Source organism: Vidua chalybeata, chromosome 1 (assembly GCF_026979565.1).
Source record: "Vidua chalybeata isolate OUT-0048 chromosome 1, bVidCha1 merged haplotype, whole genome shotgun sequence".
NCBI lineage: Eukaryota > Metazoa > Chordata > Aves > Passeriformes > Viduidae > Vidua > Vidua chalybeata.
Window position 1 is genome coordinate 21,170,293 of NC_071530.1, and position 21,323 is coordinate 21,191,615.

The 21,323-nt window shown below is 37.6% G+C and overlaps 1 protein-coding gene across 1 annotated transcript in view; it reads left to right on the forward strand.

The window, feature by feature from the left end:
• The window catches only part of ITGA8 (integrin subunit alpha 8), a 112,442-nt gene that overhangs the window by 81,816 nt on the left and 9,303 nt on the right, over positions 1–21,323 (forward strand). Inside the window, exons 26-28 of the mRNA XM_053950927.1 lie at positions 498–623; positions 3,327–3,440; positions 15,718–15,819. Coding sequence (XP_053806902.1) covers positions 498–623; positions 3,327–3,440; positions 15,718–15,819 — 342 coding nt within the window. The remainder of the gene's footprint in view (positions 1–497; positions 624–3,326; positions 3,441–15,717; positions 15,820–21,323) is intronic.

Genomic DNA, 21,323 nt, shown 5'->3' on the forward strand with positions numbered 1-21,323 from the left:
AAATGAAGAAGCTGTTGCATTATACAGAGTTGAGCTGTTACCAAAACAAGTCTGTAGCATATTTTTTATATGATCAAAAATTTTGTTGTTTGAAGTCAGACTTCCTTTTTTTTCTAAAATTGGTAAAATCATTGTATTTTATTAGGCGGATTCTGATCTGAACTAATGACTAAACTACTGTGCAACAACTCTGAATTTATCGTGTTATATATATCAGTATTTGCCCCCGAGAGTCTAACAAAATTAAGTAAAGCAACAAAAGTGACACCAGTAAAAAGTGGAAAAAAATGTTGGCTTCTGTAATTCCTATATCTGTGCAATATTTTGCTGTGCTATTACTCATCATGCTCCTAGTTGAAGATAAAGTATTCTCATGATTGTGCTGTCCAATTGAAAAAACAGGGTTAATCAAAAATTCAAGACCTCTGAGACAGGAACAAATCTGTTAGAATATTTGCATGCATATGACATTACCATTCTCATTTCTCTCTTTGCAGTTTACTGTTCCAGAAGACACTCCTGAACTTGCTGCTTTTTTATATAACTCCACAATTTCTCATTACATCAGGAGAAGGGATGTTGCAGTGGCAGAACCTCACAGGAAAAACTCTGCAAAAATATTGGTGAGCTATCTAAAAGCTGTATACTGGGACCGTGCAGGGAAAGGTGGGACTCTACAATACCACAGGCAAGGCAAATGGGACAGGTCGCTGTATTTTTAACAATCCAGACAATGCTGGAGCAAAAGTTCTGATGAGACAGTCTGGTACCTGAGTATTTGGACTTGGCTGTATTTCCAGAAGTTTTTTCCACTCCTGCGTTCAAAGTGCCATCCTTAGCATACTTCAGCCCTGTAGGTGTCACCTGCCTTTGCCTACAGGCAGTGTGTGAACACGGTGACCTTGAGATGAGTCAAGGGATTCACAGTCAGTGCTTTCCATCTATTTTTATGAACCTTGGGCAGAGTTTCTTTTATGCTGTCCAGTCTCTTATTAAGCTCTTTACTGCAAACTCATTCTTGAATTCCTTGACCTCAATAGAATTTGGAAGCAAAGAACCTCACCAACTTAAGTGTTCTGGACTAAGAGAATAATTATTGCTTCTGAAAGTTAATTTGGCAATTTTTATAACAGGAAGAAGATAGAATCTGAAAGTAATGAAAACTGTAATGTTATTAAGAACAAAATCAGAGTTTAACCCATTTTAAGCAATAATCACTTTCGCCAGCCCAATACCCTAGGAAGAATCCAATTCCACTGGGTCTGAAGGAAAAATGCAGGACTTTCAAAGGCATACCAGTCAATATCACAGAACACTTAATCCATTCTTCAGTGATATCTTAATTTTCAGTCATCTTTCTGAGTTACTAAGCTCATAGGCTGCCAACATAAAAATGACTGCAGCAACTGGAAGTGGTTAACAAAGTTCTGAAGTATGCACTGTGTTTGCAACTTAAAATATGAAGCAGGGACTTTTCAGCTGCTTGATGTAGATGGATCAAACATATTTAGTGGGGTACTCAGTAATATGAAATTGGCACTTTGATGAGCATTCTTCTAGTAAAATATGCTTTTGATTAGCACAAATTAGGATGGGATTGGGTGCAGTGCTTACCCTGGATATAAAGAAAGACTTTTCCAAGGTGAGCATAGAAAAGCAATGTCATTGTTTCAGTTAGAAGGTATCACAATACTAATGCCTTCAGCATTAGTTACTGCTGAGGCATATTTTTTTTTATTTTATTTGACACATTGGAAGTATACATGGAAAATTAATGTTTCTATGGAAAAGACTGATTGGCCAATCTTTGTTCAAAATTGTCTTTTTTTTTTTAGAAATTTTAAGTTATTTTCATTTTCATCAAAGTGTCTTCCCAGAGAGACAAAATGTTCTGAGAACCTCTTATTCTATTTATACTGTTGATTAAATATTTGATTTCGTTTCCATTAGTTCCAATGTTATGTTCTGAAAATCACTGCAGGCTAAATGCATTATTAAGAAAAACAGAAATATGTGTTCAGGTCCTAAAATGTCAGCCAAAAATAGATTTTTTTGCATCCTAATGATTTGTTTTGCTAATGTGTGTTTTTGACCACTATGATTAATGAAAACAAGTCTTCTCCTTCCTGCAAAATAAATAAATCTGTTTGGAGGATGTTTAAAGCCAAATAAATAGATACTTTTGCAAGTTCCAGGGTTTACAGTTTCATTTTCAGTCAGATATAGAAAGCAGCAATTAAGCATACAGCTTCTGCTTATCCTCTAATAAGACAGAGATTTGTGAGGAAAGCTGTCTATGAAGATACAGGATTCCTTAAGGGTGTTTTCAGATCTGTTCCATGCATCATCATCCCATTTCCTGAAGACTGGGTATTGGTAGTGCATTTTCACTCTCAGTAGGGAATATACTTACTTTTGAAAACTTAGCTTTGCTTTTGAGGTCACAAGGCCTTCTGTCATGGGAGGGATTCTCTGCTTTGCTTTAAAAAGAGGAATCAATTAAAACCACAGCCTTCCCCTGAGTCAAACAAAATTTTTCAGATAAAAAAACCATTTGTATATACAAATTTTTTTATTTTTTCCACAAACATTTAATCATTTTTTATGAGATCATTTTTCCTTTTTATGCCCTAAACAACCACATAATTCCTGTGGTTACCCCATGAGACTCTGTTCATTCCCTTCAGTGGCTTCCAGTCAGCTTTTAACCTTTAGTGTGACATTCTTCTGGCAGACTTCAGGAGTATATAGTTTGGAGTTGCAAGGCTTGGCTTTTGCTTTCAGCCTTGTGTATGAGCCAGAATCACTGCTCATCAGGAACGTTTCATGGACAATAAGTTTCAAGTAAAGCAGCTAATGAATCTCAGCAAATGTTCTGGCTGCTATGATGTAAATATTAGTGGGAAAACCAGGAGAGTTAGAAAAGGGGAAACTTTTAGCAATACAAATAAACACTTAATGCATAGAGAACAGGAAAAAAAATGTTGAAATCATAAAATGATTGATAGGTGAGGAAAAAGCACATGCTTCAAAGGATTGGTAAGTGCCTGAACATTTTTTAAGAGTTCTTCTAAGCAGACACGGTTGAAAATTATTACTTTTATTTTCTTTACTATAGGTAGGTGTTTATATTCATGGGTGATTCAAAAAGAATCTGCTCCTTGGTTTAGAGTTATCACAATGACTCATGTATATTAGATGGAATTACTGATTTCAGACTATTTAGCTCTTTAAGGAAAAGTTGGTTTGTTTTTGCTTATTTATAGCATTCAAAAATTATTTTGTTTTCAAAGCATAAGTATGACTTCCCTTTATTTTTTGCTCAGAACTGTACAAATGTGAAGTGTGTCTTAATTGCGTGCACTGTGGGACAGCTGGAAAGAGGAAAGAGTGCGGCACTAAAGATCAGGTCCCGGCTCTGGGCACAAACATTCCTGGAGGTAATGCACACAAGCATCTGTTTCTATACACATATAAAAATATAGTTTATTTGAGCAGATATTTAAAAATAAAAATTATTAAATTAAGTGGGGCAAAAGTAAATACTTTTTGTTAACAACATTCTTTGAAGATAACATCTCACTGGTTTGTGTCCAGGTTTTTTGGATGCTGCTTACTTTTCTTTTTCTTCCTATCACTCATTCTCAAATTTATGTCCTGAACCCTACTTAAAGTTTCAAAGATTACTTTTAAGTACCTTTCCTCATTTTGTTTCTGCTTTCCTGGACTGACCCAAATGTTCTGCATTTATAACCCCTTTCCCAATGGAAGGTTTTTCTTGGAGCCAAACAGTGTATCATGTACACTATGTCCAGATTAAAAATTCATTGTTATTCATTCTCTATTAATCTAGGGAAGAGTAGTATGCACCAAGCTCATATGATACATGACACTCATGTAGTGACAGTCTGTCTTACTACTAAAAGAAGGGACAGAGTGAATGATGGAAAAAAATAAAACTTCTCTTTGCAAATTCTTGTGTTTCCAACTTCTGCTCTCAGGACTCTATTCACACTGCATAAGGGGACCTGTTGGAGTGAGTGCAGAGAAGGGCCACAAAGATTACTAGAAGAATAAAACACTTCTGTGAGAAAAGGCTGAGAGATCTGGGGTTGTTCAGCCTGGAGAAGAGAAGGCTACAGGAAGAGATTTTAGCACCTTCCAGTACCTAAAGGGGTCTTCTGAGAAAGATGGGAACAAATCTTTTAGCAGGGCATGTTGCAATAGGACAAGGGGTAATGGTTTTCAACTAAAGGAGGATCTATTAGATTACATGTGAGAAAGAAGTGTTTCAAAATGAGGGTGGTGAAATGCTGGAACAGGTTGCCCAGAGAGGTGGCAGATGCCTCATCCCTGGAAACATTCAAGGCCAGATTGGGCTCTTGAGCAGCTTGGACTAATTGAAGATGTCCAGGCTTATGGCAGATGACTTTTAAAGTTCTCTTCCAATCCAAATTATTCTATGATTTTGTAAGGCAGAGGGATTTTACTGTGAGCTGTTACCTCACAGCTGGCTGTGAGGTATTTACTATGCAGTTGTCATACCTTTAACACTGGAAAATACCCTAAGAAATTTATAATTCCATTTGCTGTTTTTAAGAAATACATGCATCTCCTGTCTTGATCAAGCTGATTTATTAATGGCTTCTTTCCCAAGGAATTTAGAATTCCCCAGTCTTTTTGTCTGGAATGTAAGAATCTCCCTTTGTTCCCTATAGCTCTAGGAGAAGAATTCTTTATGTTCAAGGGACCTCTTACCCTAGCAAGAAAAGAATTGAGGATCTTCAATTTACAACTTTAAATTAATCTCCTTATGCCTTTGAAGTCAATTTCTCCTTTCCCTCAAATATGGAAGTAGACAGAAGAAATTAATCCTCACTTGCTTTCCTGGAGAAATGAGAGCAGATAGGATAATATTTCCAGAAAGCTGAATGCCAGCTCAGTAGCTAACCAAATCCATAATGGGTGCAAGCTTCTGGGAGGTCATTGGTCTCTCTTGGTGTACAGGACTATGGCAATGGTTACTTGAAAGGATGACTTGAAAGGTTTCTCTACCTATCTGTCAGGAGGCCAGGTCACATACTGTGTTTCTTCTCCAAAAGCTGCTATAGGACCACTGTGACTGAAGAGCACTTAAGTTCTGTCCTCACTGGCCTTGCTTGAAGAAAAAATATTTCTGTCTCCCTCAGTAATAAAGGACATCCTTTCAGATACTAAGTGAACTAATTCCTGATTTGTCAGTGCATTTTCTTTCTATGAGCAATCAACCCCAAGAAACTTTCATATCCTTTCTTCAGTTCCATTAATACAAATGAAATGCTTTTAAGAGGAAGCATATTTTAAAGATGTTAGGTATGTCTAGATGCTGTAGACTGGATGTACCTCATTTAGGTTTGCTGAGTGAGTCATCTGCTAGTGCAAAAAAAAAAAGGCAAGGTCTGGTTCAAATTTAAGCCCAAAAGCATGACAGCTTGGATATCTCTTTCAAATCTGGGAATCTGCATGGGCATAGTTTGGTGCAAGCTTTTGCAAAGGATAGAAAGTACCAGTATGTAAGCATTACTACAGCTATAGAAGAAACATATCTATTGGGAAATAGAATGGGCATTTGATTCCATTTTTTTTCCAATTCCATTAAGAGACTGCTGGACAAGCCCACACAGGCTAATCCCTGTTAAGTTCAGGTAAGAACTTCACTGCACTGGTTCTCTGTTCCTAACACACAGAGACAGGCAGAGATACTATCCTTGACTGGAACAATGTGTGACAATTTTGAGCACTGCAGTGGGCAAGCAGTAACACAGAGGATCTTCATCTTTTTCTTCACCAAGCAGAAGATAAAGCTCCCTTAGCTACCTTCCTTACTGGGAGCTGAGCCTGATGTACTCCAGATCCAGTCAAGTCTTTCTCATCATTCTGCTGGTGAAATATAATTAACTCTGTAAGGGCCAAAAATAAGGTCTTGTGAAAAAATCCTGTGCACAGGTCTTCAGATGAAATTTCTAGGCTATTTACAACTATTTTAGTGGAAATTAGCCTCATTAGTATTTTCCTAAGTCTAGTTTGTATATATCAAGAAATATCTGTAAGAGATTAAAGTTAAAAAAAATAATGAGAAGCAGTTTCTCTGAGTTTTTTTGGCTGTGACAGAAGATGTGTAACAATTGAAATAAACTAGTTACAGAAGACACAAAATCTCCTTTTTTTTCGATAATGCTTAGTAAAACCAGAATCTTTTTCTGGGACGTAACCTTAGTTAGCCTGACTTAGGTTCAGAACAAATATAACTGCATGAAATTCAGTGGCACATTTAATGCAAGAGCAGTGGAACTCATTTTATGAAATTTTAGCAATCTGAAAGTTAGATGCCAAAGCTGGTTGCTATCTCTGTAGACAGTGACAAGACAGAAAGGTATCTTCAGAGGATGCATTATCCAGCTGGTTTGAAACATCTCTCCCTCTGATCTGGATGGGGAGAAAGGCCTTGGGACATGGGTGTGTGCAGACACATCAGGCAATGCCAGTGCTGAAATCCCTTTAGCTCCTCCTTGCTCCTTAATAAATCCTGCTTCCTTTGCCAGCACCTCCCTTCACTCAGTGAGCTCCAGGCAGGGATGGAGTGTTATACCAGCTTGTGGCAGGGACAAGGGTGAGCCATCCTGTAGATGCACTGGGTGGAAAGACCTAGTGGAAAACACTCTTACCATATTACTCTACTGGCCTTACATACCCTTGCTATTAAACAAGACTTTTTATGGGCTGTGATTTTACCTTTTCCCTGTAAACATTTCTGTGTCCTTTGAATAGTAATTTGCAAGTCTTGTTAAGAATCAGAAAAACTCCACTCAAAGCAACAGATTTTTTTCCTAAGTAGGAATAGGTAGTACCCAGAGAACTGTTGCATCATCCCATTTATGTCTAATTAGCTGCCAGAATAACATGATCCCTATTTCACATGCAAAGTTGAAGACAATAAATAGTGTCCTAGGGTCTGGTTGTCTTCCTTCAACTCATCTCAAAACAGATCCCTTTTTCACAGCCCCTTTTAAAATTAACAGTTACACAACAGTCACCATAAAAGACTGTAGAACATAATTATTTTCCTTAAAAGGGTATAATCTGCTCTTAGTAAGTCTGCAACCGTTGTTAACTAGGCTGAAATATGTAGAGTCAAACTGAGGATTAAAATGCAATTAAAATAATCAGGATGAGATGATTGTGAACAAGGAAGGACTGTTCAAGGGCCAGACTGAACCCCACTGTCATGCTTTTGTAAAAAGACTTAGGATAAAAGTCTCCAGAGAAGCATTGCATTTTATGTAAAAGTTAATGTAAAAGTTTTCATATGCCAAAGAAATCAGAACAGTGGTGACATACAACATTCCTCAACTGTGTTATAATCTAAATGAAGACATGATGATTTGCAGAAGAAAATGTTTGTGCTCATTAAAGCCAAGAACACAGTGTCAGGATGTTTTTTCTTCTTATAGATATGCTAATGCAAACCTGAGAAGGATTTTATAGGAAGTGATTGATTTATGCTAGTATGAAATAATTAATATTTTTCATTGAAGTTATATGGGCAAACATGTGTATTTTGTTGCCACAAATGAACTGTCATGTATTGAGTGACTCCTTCCTCTTCCACTTAGTTTAACTGACAACAGCTGACCCTTTTGTCTCTTGACAGTTGTAACCTGTAACCTTAAAACCCAAACTCCCATAACAAATAACAGTTAAATGACGTGCAGTGATTAGACATGTTTGAATAAATAAAGCAGCCCAAATTTCCCAACCAGCCAACAAAGACAGAGCCAGACATTGTGCAAAGGCCAAGAAGAATCACATACTTTTTTGGATTAACTTCAAAGTCTGGCTGTAAATATGAACTCTCTAGTAAAGCTGACTTTCGGATTCAGACTTGCTGATCAGGGAAATGATAGCCTGATTCATTCAAAACAGAAACAACCTTACATGGTTACGTTACGTTGGGTTCTGATGGGGCTCCATTATGTCCCCATTTGTGTAGTCGTATTTCTGAGTCATCTGAGGGACACCCAATGGGATCTGGCCCAGTATTCTTTGCATATATGGGTACTTTTTAGTGTAAGATTCAGAGTTGGCTTGTAAAACATCTGTTTTGAAAATGCATTTCTAAGTGGTGAATCTGTATAATCTGTCTGATTTGTAACAACCTTCAGTCTCCAAGCTCTTTGGAACTTATAACATTGTGGGATATGGAACTCAGCGCATTCTTAGCTACTGTTTCGTCCTGTACTGAAAATTTCTCATAATGATACAAATCTCCTTCTGGGAGAGCTAGGGGAGGCAGCAATGTACAAAACCACAGAGGGTGTGTAAGGTTCCCAAGAAGTTTGAAGTTTATTGTATTTTCTTTTTAATGTTACTGAATATAATTGTATTGTTTCTCTCTTTACTTTTTGACAGTCCCAGATATGTGAATTTGTCACTCCTGATCTCACGAACTTTAATAGTTAGAAGGGAGAAAAATCTAGTTTTAATCAGAAAAAGTTGAAAAGCAAGAGAAACACCAATATATTTGGATGCTCTCTTTGTATCCAAAGTCATATTTTGGCTTCTCTGTTAAATTCTCATAATTACAATGTTTCTGAATGCGCACTGATCCTGTTTCTTTTTAGATGCCTAAAAATGGAAATAGATGCTTGACATATTAACAGTGATGTATGCTGCAACACTCTTATCTTAACTGCCTGACTGGTATCCAAAACCTGAAGCTAATATGTCAGATCTTTGTTCAACACATGGAGAAAATGAGATACCTCAGACAAAGTTACTTATATTAGCCATCAGGTTGGTGCATGAGGGCTATTCCTTATCAGGAGGATAGGCACCCAAATAAGTATTTAGCAGAAATATGTCCACCCTCTCTGAATAAAGAATCTAAAAAATTGTTTAGAAGGCTCCTATAGAATTAGATGAAAGACTTGAAGAGGACTTGGTTTATTCCATATTAATTGCCAGAAGCAAGAGCTGGCAGTCCGATGATTAGAGAATTCAGGACTGGAAGACACAAATTCAATTCAAACTCAGCTTGAGAGGCCCCACATCCCTGTTTTATAAAATGATGGTGTTCCCTTCTGCTGAAGCTGCACCAAGGATATAAAAAGAAATTGAGAGGTCTGAAAGGGTATAGAAAAAGAGGAAGACCATGATGTAATACCATGTTTGTTTGGACCATCAACTACAAGTTGTCCCAGTCCTGACATCCTCTCACCTTTGCCTTCATTGCCTGGAACCTGGAGCTGTCACCACAGTTAGAGTGCACCTTCCAATGAGAAATTCTGTTGAGAATCTCTGTATTTTATTACTGATGAACTCAGAGCCTCTTTAGTGTGGTAGAAGTTCTCTAGGCAAGGTAATAACAAAAGGAGGAAGTCATCAACAACATTTTCAGTTGCATCAAAACACTGTTGTTATTTGAAAAAACAAAATTAGTAAAACCCAAAGCTTTGGTTGTGGCCAAAAGTACTACATTATACTGGATTTGATTGTTTATGTGCAATGAAAGCTAGAAAGAAAGAGACATTTGCATGGGGCTGAACTAACTGGGAGTCTTTTGGGTATGGGCTAGTTTTGTTGTCATTCATTTTTATTTAAAAACAATGTTAACAAGAGCAGAACATATCTTGATGTGCTACAGTATAGGTAATGTTAGGTATATGAAGAAATAAACATCTTAGATTGATAACCATTATAATCTGTATATTGAAGTCTTCTGGAATCACAACAAAATAGCTGTCTCTATTATAAGTTAAAATTTGCTGTCAAAATGAATGTAAAAAATACAATATGTGAAGTCTAAGAATATAATGATAAAGAGAAGGATGTGTTGATTTTCAGAGTATTGTCTTTGGTCACAGCTTTATTTAGGTGGAGATATCCTCTCGCTACAAATAGCACAAATACTTTTTACCATGTGTACAGAGTCACATATAAATTTTTAAGCAAATTATTAAGAAGAAGTAGTTGTATGAGCTCTACTCTTAGCATTTACTTAAGCTACTTTATTGGCAGCAGTTCAGGTTTTGGGAGGTATTGGTCAAAGAAACAAGCTAATGAATTCCCAAAGCATGTATTTAAAAGGTATTGCTTTCCCTCCTGTCTTTAAATTGTGCCAGACTCCAGCAGATACAAAGGGAAACAAAGTTTAATCAAGCAGGGGCTATACTGTTGTAACAGCACTGAACTCCGCGTGCAGAAGTCATACGTTCTTGGGGTGAAAATACCTCCACAGCATGCAGCTTGCCACAGGGGAAGTATGTGCATTTCAGCTAAGGAGACTTCACTGGGCTACATCTAAGCAGAAAAAAAAAAAGCATTTCCAAGAGCCTGAACAATTCTTCATAGAGGCAATGAAGCAGAGTCATTCTGGGGACTCCCTCCAGTAGCTGAACTCTTCAAACCTGCAGAACAGCAATGATCTGCCAGTCTTCAAGCTGATAAAGATTTTGTTCCACCTACTCTCAGTATAGCTCCCTGGGATCCAGATCTGTCCCTGCATTTCAGTGTGTTCTCTGACCAGGATGCCCACATGCCTAAGAGATGGTTTGGGGAGGGGGGGTTAGCAGGTCTATTCTTGAGCTTCCTGCAGAAAGCACCAGCATTCCACTGGAGCCTGGAGAACTGTCTTTCAAATTGTCAAAGATTTTCCATCAGTTCTCACATTATTCTGGTCTCATTTGTATGTAGGAAAACACTGCACTGAATATTTATTGAGAACACTTTCCTTTATTTCTGGCTTCTCTTTTGTCTTGCAACTTTTAAAGAAAACAAAGGCTTCAGTTCAAAAATCTATTTGTGAAACAAAAGCATGTAGAGAGAGAGAAGCTTTAATAAATACATCATCAGGATCTGCCACCCAGGCACCACAGGGGATGGCCATGTTTTGCCTGCTTCCCAGAATATTGCAAACTACTACCTCAGCAACAAGCACAAGATCAGGTTCTGCTTGTTCTAACACAAGGGGAACCACAAAAGACCAGTGTAGTTAGGGCTGGACTCTCTACTGTTGGTCATTAAGCACTGACACAAATACCAGATTCTTTCTTCTCCTTCCTCTGAGCCAAGACTAAGTCCTCAGCTTGAATTTCAAACCACAAGTCCTGCAGCTTCCAGTAAATACTGAATATTTAAACATGTGCTATTTAAAAAATGATATGGTAAAGAAATGCTGTTTCTTACAATTGGCTTGAGAATTATAAAAAAGGCTGTAGGAAAGACAGCTGCTTGTATCTCAAAGGTGTTAGTACAAGAATCCTGTTTGCAACCAGTGTTGACCACAGTCATTGTTTTCAAGTCCTTTGCCACAAACACATAATTCTGTAAATGCAGGAAAATATTTTCTAGTCTTTTATAGTCTCCATTCCTGTATTCCAGCATTTCCAGGAGCCTAATCAAGGGTTGAGGCGAGTTGATAGCTGTGGTCACAACCCAAGCTTATTAACCCGAGCCAAGCATTAATCCACAGGAAGTACCCTCCTCTGATGTTCTTGTTGCTGATATAAGCTGAAAATGAAATAAGCCATGTATAGTAGGTGAAAGGTTTTATTTTTCCATTAGTGCTGTTTCCTTTATAGGAGGCTTCAAGAGAGCTAATGCCTTTACTGTACTTTAGCCAATCCAGCTGAATGTCTAATGTCTACTTCTTCAATAACATATTCTGCTCTCTCCATTACAGATTACGTTTATAAATCATATAATCATATGATTTATATCCAGAATCCTGCTTGATATTAATTGCTTAGGATTGAAAATATAAGTCTTTTTTTCTGAATGCACACCCACAGAAACATGCTGAGATTTTGTGTGAGAAGGAATCTAGAGCTGAAGAATAAAATATGAAAAATGTCTTGAGTCTGGAAATGGAAAATAATTAATGTGATAAGGAAAAGTTATTTTTCTGAATATCACCTCATAGATGTTCTGCACCATGAATGTTTATAAAACTACTTATTTACCAAGCTTAATTTTTCAAACACTATTGATAGAAATAGATAGATATTGATAGTTCCTTTTGGAATAGTTTTCCATTTGATGCTGTCTTTCCCATTTGATGCTTAGATATCTCTATCTAAGCAGCTGATTTGACTATGCCTGTGTAGTTCTTTGAGACAGATTTTTTAGTATTGTTCTTTCCTAGTATAGGCCCCAAGGAGAGGTTGAATTTTCTGATAATAACCATTCAGCTGCTCTCAATATTTTAAAATAACAAAATTATGGCATAGCCAAATTAGTTCCAGAAGGCAATAAATGTGCTGGCTTTTTATCACCCTCACATATTTGCAGAGAAAATTAGTTTTTTAAAAGGAGACTGAATGGACAAGGCAAATACCAGAACTACAACCCTGGAGCTCAGGAGAACACCCTTTACAGGATCTGTTTGGAAGAAGTCCATGGGAGATTATCCTGAAAAAAAAGAGAAGTCCAGAAGAACTACTGATTCTCCAGGATCATCATCCTTTAAGCTCAAGAACTGTCCATCCTGACAAGTGGAGTTTTACCATCTTGGTACAATCCAGACATACAAAAATGGTGATAGGTTAAAGGTCAGACTCAATCATCTTGGAGGTCTTCTCCAATCTTTATGATTCTATGATTCTGTGAAACATAAAAGAGGTGGAAGCAGAGTCAGTTGACCCAGGGCAGGGGTTGGATAAGGAATGTAGAGAGTGTCTGAGAATGCAGGGACAGAGTTTGGAAAGTAGAAGCCCACCAGCACCTAAGCCTAGCAAGGGATTTAAAGGGCATTAAGGAGGCTTCTATAAGAATATCAGCAGCCAAAAGAAGACTGAGGAAAATATGGATCTTCTCCTGAATGCAACATAGAAAAGGCTGAGTTACCCAAGGCCTCCCTCCATCACTTTTGTCTTTACTGGGAAAATCTGCATACAGTAAACCAAGATCTCTGCAACCAGAGAGGAAACTTGCAGCTATCAACATTTATCTTCAGCAGAGAGATGTAAGGATAAGGGAACATTTTAACAAAATGGACATACAGAAGTCCAAAAAACCTGATGGAATACACATAGAAGTCCTGAGGGAGGGCAATGAGAATATGAGACTTTTCTCAATTATCTTTGAAAGTTCATGTTGACTGGGGAGAGTTCCTGAAAACTGCAAGAAAGCAAATGGTAACACTTGTCTTCAAGGAGGATTCAGAGAACTATAGGTCAGTCAGCCTTATTTCAATCCTTGAGAAGGTGATGGAGAAAAAAATGTGGAAGCCATTTGCAAACATCTCAAGGACAGGAAGATGATTGGAAGCTGTCAGTGTGGATTTACAAAAGGGATATCATGCTTTATCATGACCTGATGGCCTGATAATTTGCAGATGGAAATGAAGTGGCAGGAGTGGTTGATATAGCTGTTGTTTGTACTGCCCTTCAGAAGAACCTCAACAGGCTGGAGAAGTGAGTTGGCAGGAATTTCATAAATTTTGACAAAGGGAAATGCAAAGTGCTGTACCACAAGAGGAATAATCCTTTGTGCCAGTACATAGGATCATTTCAACTAACCAGGAAGGTTCTAGCAAAGGATCTTGGAGTACTGTGGGATGCAGAGTTCAAGATGAGCCCACTGTGTGTGCCATTGCAGAAAAGAAAGTCAACAACCTCTTGGGCTGCATTAGGAAGAGCGCTGCCAGCAGGCCAAGGGAATTGATTCTTCCTCTGTACTCAGCACTGATAAAACAGATCTGGAGTTCAGTCCTGGGCTCCCTGAGACAAGTGAGTCGTGGATATACTGGAGCAAGTCCAGCTAAAAGCCACAATGATGATTAAGGGCTTGGAGCATTCGATATACCAAGAGAGGCTGAAAGAGACGGCAATGTTCAGTCTGGAGAAGAGAAAGCTCAAGAGGAATCTCATCAGCATGTGCAAATATCTGACTGGAGGGAGTAAAGAACACACTGCAGGGTCTTCTCAATATCAAGGAACAGGGAGAAAGCACAAATTGAAATACAGGAAATTCCATTTCAACATTAAAAAAAAACCCTTTTTTACTTGGAGGGTAGTAAAAACTGGAATAGGTTGCTTCTTGAGATTGTGGAGTTTCCTTTCTTGGAGATATTCAAACCCTAACTGGACATGGTTGTGAGCATACTGCTCTAGTTGATTCTACTGTGCCTGTACTTGGAGGAAACAAACTCCAAATATGCTCTTCAACCACAGCAGTTCTGTGAAAACTTTGGTTTGGGCCATGGTCATTCAAATGCATCCACGTTGGCTCCCAGGCTTATATTATGCTTATTTCAGGTCATTTTCACAAACAAACCCTTTTCCATCTGTGAAGGAGAGATATAGTAGCCCAGTTTATTAAGGTGTCTTTTCACCTCAGTCTTGGCTCAACAAAAGAGCTGAAAAAGGAAAAGCAGTTCTTTGAGATGGTTTATGCTTTTGATGCAACAGGAACCGACAGAGAAAAACTGAGGAAAAGATGTTGAACAATCACACAGGACCCAATTCTTGTCAGTGGAGGAGAACTCCTAAATGTGTGAGAAATAGAAGGAATGAGAAGGTTTTGCAGAAGGGGATTCAGGAGGTGACACTGGTGTTCCAAATGTGCTGGACTGAAAAAGCTGGTGACAAAAGGAAAGACTGCTTTACTTACAAAGCTCTCTCTTTGTGTAAATCATCAGCCAAACATTGTGTTGAAATCTGATAATCATATTTCATAAAGGATTAAGACAGGTAGTAAAAATAGGATGATAATAATAGTAATAGAGAAAAAGGATATAACAGTCATAACTCCTAGCCCTCTGAATTGCATTGACCATATTAGCATTTAACAATCTAATTCTTCTCAGAGAATATTGAAGCACTTTCAAAGAAGATCCATATCACTACCCCAGATTTACATGGGAAGGGATATACAAGATGAGTTGCACGTAGTGTCACCCAGAAAATCAATTGCACATTTTGTCTGCACATCTTTGGGTTTGTTGAAATACTTAATGACAGCTATATAAATATTTTACTAGGTGGCCAGTTAAACAATGGCTATTGTACATTCCTCTCACATTGATACAACTTAGTAAACAAGCAAGGTGAGTAGGATTTCTGAGCTCTACTGCAGTAGGAAATCAATCACGTTCTAAGTGTAGCTTGGTCTAGGTGCCTGCCTTGGTAGAGGAGTTGGACTAGCTGATCTCCAGAGGGCCCTTCCAACCCAAACTATTCTGTGATTCTGTGTAAGTGAAGTTCAAAGATGGTTGTTCCTTCTATTGTTTGATGGGAAGGCACAGCCATTTCTTTGATGTTATCAGGAAATTCTACCAACCTGGTGTCAACATAGGCCTGTGAATGTTCTCAATATACCCATACTGGCTGTTGAGCTTGGTCAGCAGAGGTGAGGGTTTAAAACATAGACACCCCATAAACTTCACCCATGCTTTTAACTCACCACTTTCAGAGAGAAAAATGAGAAACAACTGTATGTATTTTTCTGCATACCTAACCCTTCTTCCCCATTTTCAACATGTGGCCTTTGTACTCCAGCTTTATGCTGTATTTATCTCATGGACACATACAGGTCTCAATTCCTGCACTCTTCACCAGAAGAAACCATCTGACTTATGAAATCAGTGCTCTGGAGTTTTTTTTTGTCTGCTTATCTTTCATAATGCTTTTAAAAATAAACATGGGTTTTAATAATTTCTTTTTTTTTCTATCATTTCAGAGAAAGAATGATCTCTACAGTCTTTCTTCCAATGTTTCCTTTGAAGTTAAGAGCATGCCATATAAAGTGCAACCAGCAAAGCTCCCTGAGGGAAGCATAGCAGTAAGTAACTGAAAATTATATATTTGTGTGAAGCACATGTATTTGGTCACTCTGATCACAGCTGTGAAAGTTCTTATAGATGAAAATATTGAGATTGGTCTTTCCTGTTTTTCTAGTGTAAATTCCTGAAGTAATACCTAAAGGAAATAACTTCATTGCTTTCTGTGGAAGTTGATGATACATGATTCTTATTACATTTTAAAATAATTTCTTGCTGAACTAATGTGCAGAATGTTTTATTGCAATTCGGATGGATTTTGCACCCAAAAGAAAACAGAACTGTGAAAGCGAGTATCTAGTTACTTTGTCTGGGGTAAAAAAAATCCGGAGGAAATTTTATGCAAAATCCAGAATCATGTTTCTGTCAGGTTTAGAGAGCTCACTCTTCTCCCAGTCAGCAGTTCTCTCACACAAGCTTGTGTACTGTCTACAGCAACTTCTCTCTATCTGTGTTAAGCTTCTTTGATACCCTGATTTTCAGGAAGTTCTGTATGCCTTTCTAGGATTGCTACCTCACAGCACATCAAGTGTAAAGATACAAATTTACTTGGTAATCCTTACAGAAGTGATAGATAGATAGATAGATAGATAGATAGATAGATAGATAGATGCTAAAGTACTTGCCTTATTTGTAGACCAAGATTTGTATGGCTCTGGACTACTATATGAAAAATTAATTTTGGAGGCATAAATTTGATGTAATTGTTTGCTGGTGCCAAAGGATTGGGTTTGGGGAGCACTTTAAAGTAATTTGTTTCTTATGTTGTCTAATACCATGGTTAAAATTCACTCTATTTTGTCATTACTGATAAAGATAAGTAAAATATGAGGGTAAAAATTGATTCTAGTATAAGAGTAGTCGGAAATTTTAAGGCTTAATGTTCTCATCTTTATAAAGATTCATCAGTTACAGTCCTTCTTTTAAAAGGTAAGCTCAGTTCAAACTTTGCCAAGTTGAATTGTGGTGGAAATACATCATATCAATCTGTAGGAATAGGGACAGAATACTTTCTTACTTAGAAAAGCAACAGAATAATGCACTTTAGAGCTTACTTTGAGTATATTTTAAAGTATGCAGGTTATAAAGTTTTGTTTTATACATACACAGATTGAATGTTTGATTGATACTTGCTCTGGGAAGACCCAAGGTAAAATCTTGGTTCTGTGTGCACAGTGATTTCTAACCTCCATCATCAGTAGAACCATGACTTCACTAGAGAGGATTGGTGCTTAGTGCAGTATTCATCCAGAAAGGTTCAAAGGCACCAAGCTGACAGATATACTCGGGCTCTTTTTATTTTCTTGCAGCATGTGTTCTGTACCAGAAACACATGTGCAGAATTCTGTTGATAGTGGGGCCTTCATCTGAACTGTAGTGCTTTAGCCCAGGTGATAGCCTGCTGTTCTCAACAAGTGTCAGATGATCTACCAAATGATCAGATAAGCATTTCATTCTCTTACTCCAGCCAGTATAAAGCTTGTTATTTGCAGCAGATGATTTACAGCAAAATGCCTGTAATGGCAACTGTAAAATGTTGAAAAATGATAACGCTTTTATGTCGTTTCATATCTGGACATGGCAGTGGATGCTTGCCAGCTCTACAGCTTGATGTGTTATATGCACCAGTTCTTTGATGTTCCACTTGCAAGAAGAAATATTTCCTTGAAGTTGGGCAAAGCTTAATATTTTTGCTCCTTCTGAAAAAGATCACTAGTTGTGTTTTAAAAGCTTCCAAAGATTCCTTTCAACGTTTATGATTTTCCTTTACACAATGAAAGGATGGAAGTGGAAGAAAGATTTAAATATTTTTAAAATCAAATTTCAAAAGTATGTATCTAATAATCAGCTAGCACTTTAAAGTTTATATAAAGAAGATAATATATTTTAAAGAATAGAGCATATGTCCTTCATTTACTTCTTATAGGGCTGAATTCCAATTAGGCAGGCTGATACTTAGTTTTAATGGCATGAATAATCCCATACACATCAGTAACCTACAGAGCCACGTAGTCCTATTTGTAGCTCTAAGGACTTTATAATCATGGAATATAGGTCTTGGACACATACATCTTGAAGACAGGGTCATGATACAAAGGTGTGGGAAACATTAGGTAAATGTAAGAAAACCTGGATCTTTTATAGTAAAACATTAGACTGAAAATGCATCAAACAGAAAATTAGCATGGAGCTTAAACCAGAATCCACTGACATCTATAATAGTATTTCCATTAATTTTGATAGCCTTAGAATTGCAACCATATATTATACAACTGGTTGAACTTCCTTGCTAACAGCTATTTGATTCAAGAGAAAATTTTCATTTTTTGGCTACAAGTATTATTGTGATAAATAATACTGTCTTACTTGGTGAATTTCATGTTCAACATGAAAGTACTTTTTATTGCAAAAAGTACAAAGTTAGAATAAGCAGAAATTTGCTTTATTTTAATTTATTATTCTTGTGCCAGTTTGGTAGTTTAATAAAATATGGTTGCTTTTCTTAAATATTTGATAGGATTTTTTTGCTGTGGATGCCTTTAATCTAAACTGTTTGACCAGTGTCCTCTAGTGAGTAACATTGGTTTCAGACTAAGACCTATAACTTATTTTAGTTATTACATGGTGATCGTACTTTAAACAAGCTTATATTCCTCATGAAATATATTTGCATAAATATTTGTAATGTGTAATCATAAATTTGACTTCAAGCTCGAGGGAGTTTTTACATTCTATTTTGAGCATTTTTTGAGAACGTATAAGAGTGTTATGCTGTAATGTTGGATGGGGACATGGAGAAGTACAAAAGAATTCCTGTTTCTCAGCCTCTGTAAAGTAAAATTTCTGAAGACTAAAGGAAGGTTATCATGGACAGCAAAAACAGTAGCACTAGAATAATTAATTTAGTTGCTGTTTCTTAAAGTAGCAGAATAAATTATGGAGAAGTTATTTTTATTTTTTTTGAAGTGTGTCTTTTAAAGAACCAGGGAGAAAAAAATTACTTTGTGAGAATCCCACTGGGATGCACTGAAATCTGACCAGAGATGCTGGACGTTTGCACCAGTCAAACCTAACTCCCATCTATACACAAGGAAGTGCCAATGAAGCAGCAGATTACTTCATGTGCTTCTCTCTGCTTTGTGCTCCCTTGCAGAGGAATCAAAAACTATTTTGAAGACACTAAAATCAGAAGCAAAATCCAAACTGGATGAAATACAGTGGCAAAAACCCTAATAATTATTTTATATACTTACAGTGAGCTTAAGTATGGCACATTTTTAAAAAGGCACAAATTAAAACCCTCCCCAGAAGAACACTTTCATAAGCAACAAATTACTTTCATGGAACCACAAAAGGCATTATGAAGTTAAGACTGTCTGACAGCATCTGTGCTAAGACCAGTGTGGATTTTATTTCCAATAGCAAACAAAGGCTCTGTCTATAACTCTTGGGTCGACTTCACCCTCATCTCAGTGCCGGAGGCAGATGGCATTCTCTGGCCATCTTTGGATACCAAAGGTGTGAGATGTTCACTCTCATCCCAGTGTCAGAAGTCAGATGGCTCCTCTCAAATCTTTTGAGATGTGCTTTTCACCCACCTAACAGAGAAGCAAGCATTGTTTTCAGTGTTCAGCCTAAAGTCTTGTCCTGAACAGAGGGGGAAGCTAACACACATCTAAAGTACAGTGTCAACATGCAACACTTGTGTAAAAAACCCACTTCATATTGGCCACCTTAGATGGAAACATTCCCTGGCTCTGATCCTGCAGTACTAAACAGAAATCCAAGCTGAAAATACAAACTTGTTTTAAATCAAAATCACATGTAAAACTATTGTGGACAGCATGGGGTGAAGTGAGAGTCTTCTGTAAAAATGGTGAAACGAGGCAGACAAAACTGAAGGAATGTTTTGTTTCTGTCTTCCCCTCCAGCTTCTGCCTCAGCTCTGTGGGTGTTCAGGACTTGCAGTGTCAAACTGTTCACAAGGAATTGCAGTAGTAGCCTTGCAAGGCTTTGTGTAGAGTATAAAGGGGGCCAGCCCAGGGGCATTATATCCTACTGGTAATGCACACAGGCAGGAGTGAGACTGATGCCTACATATAATCCCCTGCTCAGGAAATAAATTTCAAGTACTTAGCAGAACCATCCCCTTGCTTTTAAAACCAAAGACAAAGAAGAATTCATGGGAAAAGGGTGTGGGTTCGACAGGATGGTTTCAAGATTTTAGCAGGCAAATATTTTGTTAGCATTGGCTGCGCTCAGGCTAAAGGAGAAGGGTAGTGTGCCAGCTTTGCACCAGTGTCTGCTTGATACAGGATAGACCTAATTTCTGCTGTCTGTTTTGCTCATTGCTGATAATCTAAGGATTATGAATATGATACCCTGCTCTTCTATAAGATTATAGTTTCTTGTTTATGTTTCAACATTTGTCAAGCTCCAGCTGAGCTACTGAAATTAAACCATAAGTTGTACTTGATGGTCTGTAAAAGCAGAAGGACAGAAGGAGGAAGGGAGAAATGATTCTGAACACAGACAGCACAAGCAAGGCTGAGTGCTACTACACCACTCATAATTGTTTAGCATCTTCAGAAAGAGCCACATGTCCTTGTCTAGATCCATGCTGATAGGTGCTCTGTAGATATCAGAATAAGAGCTACCTTGTGTTACTGTTTTCATAGCCTAAGAGGAAAGAAAACACAGCACACAAATACAGCAAATATCTAGAACTGGCACATAAAAGAAGGCATGGAAAGGCAACATGTGTACTTGTAGTTGCATACACTACTGTCAAAACCTAATGAAATCTACCATCCCTAATGAAATAATCTGTTTGCACTGATTTCAGGAGGATATCAAACATGCTTTGAAATCTGGATTGACCCTACCTAATTTTGAACAATGAATTGGCACACATTAATAGTCTAGTTGCTGTTCTGCTCCTGTGCAATCATATGCTGCCCTATGGGCTATTCAGACCTAAACACCACATAGCAGCTTACTTCACCCCTGTCTCAGCACCTGTGGTGCTGAAGTAGCTACCTTAGATTGGGTTAAACTGGACTTGGTGCCTAAGGAACCAAATGTGGTTCAATCAAATACTATCTGAAGAAATTTGTAAACCAAAATTTCTTCCTACTCCAAGAGGTACTTGCCCACTCAGATAATTTCCATATTCAGGATGTAAAATTTCAGTAGACTGTTGTCATGGTCTAGGAATGGTACTCTCCAGTTTATTCTCCCACTGTGACTTTCTAAACCATGCACCACTTGCATGCTTCCCTGCTTTCCCTCCCTCTCACCCTGCAATAGGATGGGAATAAGAATTGAAGGTACAAAATGTGAAGATCACAAGTTGAGATAAGAATAATTTATAGGAAACAGCAATAAGATAAGAAAAATAACAGTAACAGCAACAATACTAATGACAGAGGGTACAAGAAAGGAAAGACTGACAGGGAAGCTCCCTAACAATAGACAATACCCAACACTCCCTCTGCCAGGCTTA